Source organism: Zalophus californianus, chromosome 5 (genome assembly GCF_009762305.2).
Source record: "Zalophus californianus isolate mZalCal1 chromosome 5, mZalCal1.pri.v2, whole genome shotgun sequence".
Classification (NCBI taxonomy): domain Eukaryota; kingdom Metazoa; phylum Chordata; class Mammalia; order Carnivora; family Otariidae; genus Zalophus; species Zalophus californianus.
Window position 1 is genome coordinate 294,296 of NC_045599.1, and position 11,026 is coordinate 305,321.

Sequence of the window (11,026 nt, forward strand, 5' to 3'; positions counted from 1 at the left end):
CCGTCGCGTGCTGTGGGTGTCGCGTGCCCTGCGCCGTCGCGCCTTGGGGCCGTCGCGTGCTGTTGGTGTCCAGTGCCCTGCGGCCTTGGGGCCGTCGCGTGCTGTGGGTGTCGCGTGCCCTGCGCCGTCGCGCCTTGGGGCCGTCGCGTGCTGTGGGTGTCGCGTGCCCTGCGCCGTCGCGCCTTGGGGCCGTCGCGTGCTGTTGGTGTCCAGTGCCCTGCGCCGTCGCGCCTTGGGGCCGTCGCGTGCTGTGGGTGTCGCGTGCCCTGCGCTGTCGCGCCTTGGGGCCGTCGCGTGCTGTGGGTGTCGCGTGCCCTGCGCCGTCGCGCCTTGGGGCCGTCGCGTGCTGTGGGTGTCGCGTGCCCTGCGCCGTCGCGCCTTGGGGCCGTCGCGTGCTTTGGTGTCACTTCCTTGCGCCGTCGCGCCTTGGGGCCGTCGCGTGCTTTGGTGTCGCGTGCCCTGCGCCGTCGCGCCTTGGGGCTGTCGCATGCTGTGGGTGTCGCGTGCCCTGCGCTGTCGCGCCTTGGGGCCGTCGCGTGCTGTGGGTGTCACGTGCCCTGCGCCGTCGCGCCTTGGGGCCGTCGCGTGCTTTTGGTGTCGTGCCCTGCGCCGTCGCGCCTTGGGGCTGTCGCGTGCTGTTGGTGTCGCGTGCCCTGCGCCGTCGTGCCTTGGGGCCGTCGCGTGCTGTGGGTGTCGCGTGCCCTGCGCCGTCGCGCCTTGGGGCCGTCGCGTGCTGTTGGTGTCCAGTGCCCTGCGGCCTTGGGGCCGTCGCGTGCTGTGGGTGTCGCGTGCCCTGCGCCGTCGCGCCTTGGGGCCGTCGCGTGCTGTGGGTGTCGCGTGCCCTGCGCCGTCGCGCCTTGGGGCCGTCGCGTGCCCTGCGCCGTCGCGCCTTGGGGCCGTCGCGTGCTGTGGGTGTCCAGTGCCCTGCGCCGTCGCGCCTTGGGGCCGTCGCGTGCCCTGCGCCGTCGCGCCTTGGGGCCGTCGCGTGCTGTGGGTGTCGCGTGCCCTGCGCCGTCGCGCCTTGGGGCCGGCGCGCTGCTGTCGCACTTCGGTGCCCTCCCACGCTGGAGGCTCGCGCGGGCACAAGGCCAACCGGCTCGCTCCGCAGGACCCTCCCACCTCATGGCCGCCCCGCGGTCGGGCGCACGCGCCGAGCTTGGAGCGTCACCGGCCGCGGCCCCCAGCCTGCTCCTGCTGCTGCTGCTCCTGCCCCCCGCCCAGGCTGCAGCCGCGGCCCACAGACGACCCCAGAGTGAGGGCCGCGCCTTGACCCCCACGTGGGAGGACCCTCGGGGCCCAAGTGGACTGTAGTCCTAGCGGCGACTCCGGGGCTTCCTCCTCCCAGGGGTGGCCACCGGCCCTCCCCACCCTGCCCAGCTTTCCCCTCCGCTTCCCGACCTCTCCCCTCCCATGCTCGCCCTTCCTCTCCCCCCCCCCGCCCTCTCTGACCCTCCCCTTCCCGACCCCTCCCTTCCCCTGCTCATCCTTCCTCTCCCCCATCCTGCCCAGCTTTCCCCTCCACTTCCCGACCTCTCCCCTCCCCTGCTCGCCCTTCCTCTCCCCCCCCCCCCTTTCTGACCCTCCCCTTCCCGACCTCTCCCCTCCCATGCTCGCCCTTCCTCTCCCCCCCCGCCCTCTCTGACCCTCCCCTTCCCGACCCCTCCCTTCCCCTGCTCATCCTTCCTCTCCCCCATCCTGCCCAGCTTTCCCCTCCACTTCCCGACCTCTCCCCTCCCATGCTCGCCCTTCCTCTCCCCCCCCGCCCTTTCTGACCCTCCCCTTCCCGACCTCTCCCCTCCCATGCTCGCCCTTCCTCTCCCCCCCCCGCCCTTTCTGACCCTCCCCTTCCCGACCTCTCCCCTCCCATGCTCGCCCTTCCTCTCCCCCCCCCGCCCTCTCTGACCCTCCCCTTCCCGACCTCTCCCCTCCCATGCTCGCCCTTCCTCTCCCCCCTCCTGCCCTCTCTGACCCTCCCCTTCCCGACCCCTCCCTTCCCCTGCTCATCCTTCCTCTCCCCCATCCTGCCCAGCTTTCCCCTCCACTTCCCGACCTCTCCCCTCCCATGCTCACCCTTCCTCTCCCCCCCGCCCTTTCTGACCCTCCCCTTCCCGACCTCTCCCCTCCTATGCTCGCCCTTCCTCTCCCCCCCCGCCCTTTCTGACCCTCCCCTTCCCGACCTCTCCCCTCCCATGCTCGCCCTTCCTCTCCCCCCCCGCCCTCTCTGACCCTCCCCTTCCCGACCTCTCCCCCCCATGCTCACCCTTCCTCTCCCCCCCGCCCTCTCTGACCCTCCCCTTCCCGACCTCTCCCCTCCCATGCTCACCCTTCCTCTCCCCCCCGCCCTCTCTGACCCTCCCCTTCCCGACCTCTCCCCTCCCATGCTCGCCCTTCCTCTCCCCCCTCCTGCCCTCTCTGACCCTCCCCTTCCCGACCTCTCCCCTCCCATGCTCGCCCTTCCTCTCCCCCCCCGCCCTCTCTGACCCTCCCCTTCCCAAGACCTCCCAACCAGTCTGTGTCTGCACCCAGCCCACGCTGCCACTGCTGCTACTCGCGGTCTCTGTCCCTTTCTCCTCAGCCTGTGGCCATCGTTACATACAGGGGAAGATTGTAGGGGGCACGGATGCCCTGGAGAGGAAGTGGCCATGGCAGGTCAGTGTGCACTATAGAGGCTTTCACATCTGTGGAGGGACCATCGTCCACGAGTACTGGATCCTGTCGGCAGCCCACTGCTTCGATAGGTGAGTGGGCAGGGCCAGAAGCCATTTCCTTGGAGGTCCCAGGCCCCTGGACCGACCAGGTGGGCTGCAGCCAGCTGGGACTTCTCAGGGATGGGAGAGAGTGGGGCCCAGCACACAGCTCCAGCCACTGCAGCTTCTCCTTGCACAGGGCTGAGGGCTCCTTGGGGCCATTGGTTCTTTGAGGTAGGTGTGGAGCCACATCTTAGGATGAGAGGCAAGGAGGCACATCACAGGAAGAGGTGAGGGAAGACCTACCTTCATAGGCGGCTCACTGTACGCCTGACAAGTTCACCATCCTGGGCTTTTGCTGACCAGCAGGTCATGATGAGTCCCCGAATCCTCCATTGGCCCAGGCCGGGACTTCTTTGGGAACAGTTCTGCCAGACAACCAGGTTCTCAGCGTGCTGGAAACTTGCTTTTCCGTATCCTGGTTGAGAGCCCGGAGACTGAGGCCACCATGGTCCAGGCTTCCCAGGTGCAAGATGCTCAAGTCACTGTACCTTTGCTCTCTGTCCCCACAGGGACAGGAACACTGAAGCATTTGACATATATGTGGGCCTGGTGGACCTCCGGTTTGCAGGCAGTCACACCCAGTGGTTTGAGGTGAACAAGGTGATCTTGCACCCTACATACGAAGTGTACCACCCTGTTGGAGGAGACATCGCCCTGGTGCAGCTGAAATCTCGCATTGTGTTTTCTGAGGCTGTGCTCCCTGTCTGCATCGCACCCCCAGATGTGAGCCTTCATAATGTCACCTGCTGGTCTACAGGGTGGGGACTCATCTCCCCACAAGGTAAGACAACTGGAGGGTCAGTTCCTCTGCTGGAGCTTGCACAGGACGACGGCTCTGTGTCTCTCCAGGAAAGAAAGAGCTCTGTTGGGTACGGGGGTGCACGTGTCTGGAGCCTGGAATCCCCAGCCGTCAGTCACTGTCTGCTTCTCTGTCAGTGTGCGGTGCTGCTTTACCCCTGGCTGGCTTGGCTAGGGTTAGAGAAGCAGTTACATCTACTCTGAGGAATTAACATTTAGTGTTGAGAACACAAACTTCAAAACAGAGTTTTCTTTAAGATTCTAAATCCAACTGGGAAACCATCTTTTTAGGCATATTTTAAAAATCTGTTAGTTATTCTGGTTTTCTCCATAATGACCTCATACTTTCTTGCTAGGTTTATTCCTAGTACCTTAAAATACTTATAGTTATTGAAAACATTCTTTTTTATTGTATTTGCTGATCAGTCACAGTTGATTTTTGCACATTGAACTTTCCAGCCACCTTATAGAATTCACTTTTAATAGCTTGTCAATTGATTACTTGATTTAAAAAATCGTATTTCCTTCAAATAAAGACTGTTTCATGACTTCTTTTCCCACATTTTATCCTTTATATATATTTTTCGGTCTTACTGCAATGGTTGAACCTCTAATTAGAAACGATGCCAGGTCTCCTTTTCTTGTTTTTTATTTTTTTATTTTTTTATTATTTTTAAAGACTTTATTATTTGAGAGAGAGCATGAGAGGAGGGAGGGTCACAGGGAGAAGCAGATTCCCTGCTGAGCAGGGAGCCTGATGCCAGACCGATCGGGGGACTCCGGGGTCATGACCTGAGCCGAAGGCAGCCGCTTAACCAACTGAGCCACCCAGGCACCCCACCTGTTTTTTATTTTAATGAAAATGCTTCTAATGATTTGCTCTAAGCTTATGGCTTGGCCTGGAGATTTTAGCTTGATATCTTACAGCAGGTTAAGAAAGTTTAATGTCTGATTTACTTAAATAAAAAATTTTTATTGTGGGTGCCTGGGTGGCTCAGTTGGTTGAGCGACTGCCTTCGGCTCAGGTCATGAGCCTGGAGTCCCGGGATCGAGTCCCGCATCGGGCCCCCTGCTCAGCAGGGCGTCTGCTTCTCCCTCTGACCCTCTTCCCTCTCATGCTCTCTATCTCTTATTCTCTCTCTCTCTCTCAAATGGATAAGTAAAATCTTTAAAAAATAATTTTATTGAGGGTAGGGTGCTATAAATTCAAATTAGAAAGTTATAACTTTAGGATGTTCAAAGTAATCCCATGGTAACAAAGAAAATAGCTGCAGAATATACAGAAAAGGAAAGGAAGACGGAATTTTAACATTTCACTACAAAAAAAAATCATTTAAACACCGCAGAAGATAGAAATGCAGGACATGAGGGACAAAAAGCTACAGAGCGTACAGAAAACAAAGAGCAGCAGGAAGGATGGAAATCTCTCCTTACCAGTGATTGCCTTAAATGTAAATAGAGTAAACTCTCCAATCGAAAGACAGATTGGAAGAATGGATAAAAATACAGGATCCGACTCTATGCTGTCTTTTGAGACTCACTCGAGATCCAAAGTCACAAACAAGTTGAAAATTAAAGGTCGGAAAAAGATATCCATGCAAATAGTGACCAAAGAGCGCAGACTGGCTAAAGTATCCGATAAAAGAGACCCTAAAACACAGAAGCCTACAAGAAACAAAAAAGGACATTACAGATTAATAAAAGGTTCAATACAGCAAGAAGATGCAAAAATTATAAACACACACCTAATGTCAAACCATCAAAACAGATGAAGGCCACAAACGACAGAACCGAAGGGAGAAATAGGCAGCTCTACAACAGTGGTCGGGGACTTCATATGCCTGTCTCAGGAATGGGCTGAACAGCCAGACAGAAGATAAGTATGGAAACTGAGCACCTCAACGGCAGGACACACACAGCCACCCTGCAGCAGCCGCACGCACGTTCTCAAGGGCACTTGCGATGTTTTTGAAGATAGACCACATGTTAGTACACAAAGGAAGTCTTAGTAGATTTTAAAAGGTAAATGACATACAAAGTAGCTTCTCTGGCCACAACGGGATGAAACGGAAATCAATAATATAAAGAAATCGGAAGAATTCACAAAATGGTGGAAAGTAAACAACACACATTTAAATAACCAATGGATCAAAGAAAAGAAATCAGGGAAGTTATAAAATATTTGGAGACAATAGGAAGGAAAGGAAAGGGGAAAAAAAAAGAGAAAGAAGACAACGTACCAAAACTTTTAGGGGATGCAGCAAAAGCAGTGCTAAGGGGAAAGATTATAGCTGTAGCATTTATTCTTTTATAAATAACTTCACTTTATGATGTAAGGAATTATAAGAAGAACAAACTAAGCCCAAAGGTGACAGAAGGAACAGAATAATAAAAATGAGAGCGCACAGAAAATGAAACACAGAACAGAAAACAAGTCAATGAGTCAAACATTAGTTTAGTTTTTGAAAAGACCAACAAAAGTAACAGACCTTTAGCTAGACTGACTCCAGAAATGAAACTGAGAACATCACTACTGTCAGCACAGAAATAAAAAGATCACAAGAGATCACTAAAATAACTCTGTGCCAACAAAATCAATAACCCACATGAAATGGAAAAATACTCAGATTACCAAAACTGATTCCAGAAAGAGTTAAAATGCTGAATGAGTGAGTGAATCAGTATTTAAAAACATTTCAACAATAAAAGTCCGGGACAAGGTGGCTTCCCTAATGAATACTACCGAACATTTAAAGAAAAATTAACATCAATCCTCTCAAACTCTCTGAAGAAGAGGAGAGGAGGGAACACTTGCCCTCATTCTATGGAGCCAACCTGACACTGATACCATAGCCAGACGGGAAAACACAAGAACAGGGCAGACACTATCCCTCATGAACACAGATGTGAAAATCCTCAACAAAACACCAGCAAACGGAGTCCAACAGCACGTGAAAAGGGTCATACACGCCGACAAAGTGGTGCTTGTCCCAGGAATACAAAGGCCGTTCCAAATACGGAAATTGACCAGTGTAACACACCACATTAAAGGAATGAAGGGGGAAACCCACATGTTCATCTCAAGTGATGTAGAGAAAGCATGTGAGAGGATCTACCGCCCTCTCTTAATGATAAAGTACCACTCAGAAACCTCGGGATAGGTGCTGCCTCAGCGCGACTAAGGGCATTTATGAACAACCCACAGCTAACATCCTACTCAGTGGAGGAAGATGAGCAGCTTACCCCTAAAACCAGGAACACGATCGGAAACCCACTCTCAGCACTGGTACTCTGTGTTGTGCCACAAGCTCCAACAGTTAAATTAGGCAAGAAAAAGAAAAGTCACCCCAGTTGGACATGAAATAAAAACTGTCTCTCTTCACAGATGACATAATCATACATATGGAAAATTCCAAGGAATCCTAAAAACAAATACACAAAACCAACTACTACAGACAAACAATTTCTGCAAAGTTGCAGGGTACGAGATCAACGCACACAAAAAATCAGCTGGGTTTCTGTCACAAAAAGACATTAAGGAAGCAAGCCTGCATCACCCAAAAGAAAACCTACCTATGAGGAAATTAATCCAAGGAGGTGAAAGGCCTGTATGCCAAACACTACAAAACATTGCCGAGAGAGATTTTGAAAGACCTAAATAAATATACAGAGAGCCCATGTTTGCGGGCTGGGAGACTCGATACTGCTAAGAGGGCAACACAAGCCAAAGTGACCTGCATGTCCAGGGCAATCTGATGGAACCATCAGAGTTCCGGTGGCTTTTCTGCAGAAATGGAAAAGCTGACCCTCAAGTCCACATGGAACTGGAAGGCGCCCAGAATAGCCAAAACAGTCTTAGGAAAGACGACCAAAGCTGGACAGACTCATGCTTCCCACCTTCAAAACATACTGCGAGGTGGGGCGCCTGGGTGGCTCAGTTGGTTAAGCGACTGCCTTCGGCTCAGGTCATGGTCCTGGAGTCCCGGGATCGAGTCCCGCATTGAGCTCCCTGCTCAGCAGTGAGTCTGCTTCTCCCTCGGACCCTCCCCCCTCTCATGCTCTCTCTCTCTCTATTTCATTCTCTCTCTCAAATAAATAAATAAAATCTTTAAAAAAAAAAAAACATACTGCGACGTGACTGTTATCCAAACAATGTGATTCTAGCACCAAGACGTGTGAGCACCGGTAGGCACGCACGTGTGTAGGCACGTGGGTGGGTGTGAGTTCAGGTGTGAGTGGGTGCATGTGTGCATGCCTGCGAGTGTGGAATGCCAGACATTACAAGAGAACACTTAGGACTGAAGTCTCTGCACCCCAAACAGACCTGGGGCAAGACGAACCAGCCCGGTGACAACTTGAGCTGGGTTGTCAGCACAGTAGAGGCTCAGGTCCCTCCATGCAGGGCTGCGGGCTGTGGCGCCTGGCGGGGGGAGAGGGGGACGTGTTCCTGCTCCAGCTTCCTCCTCAGCATCTCCGCACACCCACGGCGCGCTCCTGCCTGCCCTGACAGTCGTTGCTAGGCTGGCGTTGGGAGACAGGCGCCCTGACTTCCCCTGTTCCAGCCTTGGGCTCAGGCCATGCCGTAGGCCCCTCGGAAACGGGCTGTGCACTCTGCCGCTGCACCTGGAGCAGCCACGCTCCCCTCTGTGTCCGGGGCCGGAGTACCCATGGCCCCTCCCAACTGGTGGAAGGCTCATGCTCTGTGGGACAAAGGAGGCAAGCTGTGTTCTTGCGGCTCAGGTGTCAGCTGACCACCCACCAGACACCTGCATCGAGGGGCTCTCTCTCCGACCCCTGCCTACCTCCACTACCATCTCATGGGCTCGCAGGAGAGACTCAGGGGACAGACCTACCAGTGAATGCAGACTTCCCTTCTGGTTTCCCAGTCCACTCCCAAGGAAGTCATTGGAATCATGGCTGACCTCTTCCCACCCGCTTCTACGTCCCTCCTCATCCTTTGTGCTCTGATGCAGGCCCGTCACTCTGGTCCTCCACCTGCCGCGCTCCATGGGGCCCTGTCGGGGGAGCGTGGCACCTCTCGTCCTCTGTCTCCACCATTGTCCGGGGTGGTCGGCAGGACTGTCCACTCTGGACTGGCTAGAACTCGGCATCCCAGGCCCCTGTGAGCCCTGGGGGCTGTGGAGTCCATGCTGCCGCCCTCTGCCCACCCCACGCTCCCTGCACCCTCTGCATGGATGGCTCAGGGCCCGGCAGCAGGCTGAGGGCGCCAGGGCCGTCTGGGCCACCTCCTCTCTGAAATGCCCCTCTCCTGGTGTCCGCCTTGGGGGTCCAGCTGCCTGGGGGCCTCATCTCTGAAATGCCCCTCTCCTGGTGTCCGCCTTGGGGGTCCAGCTGCCTGGGGGCCTCATCATGTCGCAGCCTGGGGAGCGCCCCTGCAGGGGCATGGGGTCCTCCAGGCCTCGCCTCATGTGTTCTGTGCTCCTGCCTCATGCCCAGTGGGAAAACAGTCCCCCACCCCCGCATCTGGGTCAGCACTTACCTCTGGCACTCCCAGAATGGGGAAGTGCACTCCCCATTACCCTGGTTGACCACGGCGGCGGAGGCTCTGGGCAGGTGGTTAACGGGCGTGGTGGGCCACAGGATTTCCTGATGCTCTTTGCTGGGCAGCCTCTTCCAGCCCTGCAAACCCTGGGATCATGGGCTCTCTATTGCTTTGCATTTCCACTTGCACCATCTGCCTCTTGACGCTACCCTGCCCCCATAGCCAGCAGCAGCACAAACCCAGCTAACGGCTAAGGTCTCTGCCGCCCTCCCTCCAGGTTCGCATTCATTAGCTCCAAAACTGATTCCCCGGGAGCTCCTTGCCTTTCCCCAAGCAAGCACCCTGCACCCCGTGGACGCCTGTGCAAACAGCCCCTCTCCAGCTGAAGCAAGGCCAGAGCCGTGGGACCCACACACACGCTGGTCAGGAGAGCACAGGTTTTGGGGACCAATTACTGTGCCCATCAGGGTAGACCAGGCCACATGGGGTGACGTGCAGAACCCAAAGGCTCTCTCTTGCAAGCACTGTCAGCCCCTCTTTCAGCGGGATGGGAGAGCCTGGGGCGGCTTATGCCACCACAGTCCGTGCCCAGAGCCCCATGGACAGAGGCGCCTGTGCTCCGGAGGGAGATGGCTCTTCCAGCTCCTTTGGGAAGAGTCACATGACATTCACACTGACACTCCCTGACCCAAGTCGGATGCCCCGCGCAGACAGGGAGCCATGTGGAGGGCAGGAGCAACAGAAGGGGCCACAGGGTGAGCCTGCCGGGCCTCTCACTGGGCCTGCTCTCCTTTCCGACAGGCCGCATCCCAGAGAAGCTGCAGGAGACACAGATGCCTCTGATCTCGTTGCCCCTGTGCCAACTGGTCTACGGACACCTGTCACACATTATGTCGGACATGCTGTGCGCCGGGGACGTCTGGAACGTGAGGACCGTGTGCGAGGTGCATCCCCCCGAGGGGCTTCCCGAAGTTTATCTGCACCGAGCCAGGGGCACTTCTGGGTGGGCAGTACTCCTGGATGGCCTCTTCCTTGCAGGCCTCGGAAGCACATCGCCACGTGGCCTTCAGCTGGGTGGGAGAGCCTGGGGTGGCTTATGTAACCACAGTCCGTGCCCAGAGCCTCACGGACCCCAGTGCTGCTGGAACAGCCCAGGGTTCCACGTCTGCCCGGGAGGCCTTGCCTGCTGCCCACCACCCCACACCACCCACCCTGAGCAGGCAGGACAGTGCCATGAGCACAGCCCACCTACAGCAGAGCCTCGGCACTGGCGAGATGGGGCCAAGTGTGTTGGCAGTGCCCAGGGACCCCCCTCGTGCAGGAGGCTGCAGGCTTTGAACTCCCCCCTCACGGGAAACCCTCTTCTCTTCCAGGGTGACTCTGGGGGTCCACTCGTCTGTGACTTCAACCAGACCTGGTTGCAGGTTGGAGTAGTGAGCTGGGGCCGTGGTTGCACATACCCTGTGTATCCTGCAGTTTATGCCCGGGTCTCCTATTTCTCAAAGTGGATCCATTATTACATAGAGCACACACCCCTGCCTTCTCAGCCGCTCCCCGCCCTCTCCCTCATGGTGGGGGCCACCGTCAGCGTCCCTGTGACCATGCTGGCTGTCCTGTCAATGTTATGAGGGCTGAGGCCCCCATCCTGGCCTCCTCACGCTGGATCTTCTTACTGAAAATTGGACAGCCACATGCAGAAGAATGAAACTCTGCCCCCATCCAACTCAGCCCCTCAGGTTTTCTCACACCTGAGCAAGTTGAGGGCCACCAGCCAGGCCCAGATGTGGGGCCAGACCTCACCACAGAAGTGCGGAGCACCTTGGCTCAGTGCTCCGGGCTGAGATTCGGTAATATATTAAATGTTTACCAAGTGAGCATCCCAGAAGTCCTGCGTCATCTGTCCACCCAGAGCACAGGCTCCCTCACGAAGAGAGAGCGTGTCCATCAGCTGGTGCTCAGTGGCCTTGTTGGGGTG

The 11,026-nt window shown here is 56.2% G+C and overlaps 1 protein-coding gene across 1 annotated transcript; it reads left to right on the forward strand.

Moving 5' to 3' along the window:
• The first annotated feature begins 1,122 nt into the window (after window positions 1–1,122).
• Window positions 1,123–10,808, forward strand: PRSS38 (serine protease 38). Its single transcript, XM_035727800.1, has 5 exons — window positions 1,123–1,252; window positions 2,576–2,738; window positions 3,260–3,531; window positions 9,853–9,995; window positions 10,425–10,808. The coding sequence occupies exons 1-5, from the start codon at window positions 1,123–1,125 to the stop codon at window positions 10,677–10,679; spliced, it is 963 nt and encodes a 320-aa protein (XP_035583693.1). The 3' UTR covers window positions 10,680–10,808.
• Window positions 10,809–11,026: the final 218 nt, after the last annotated feature.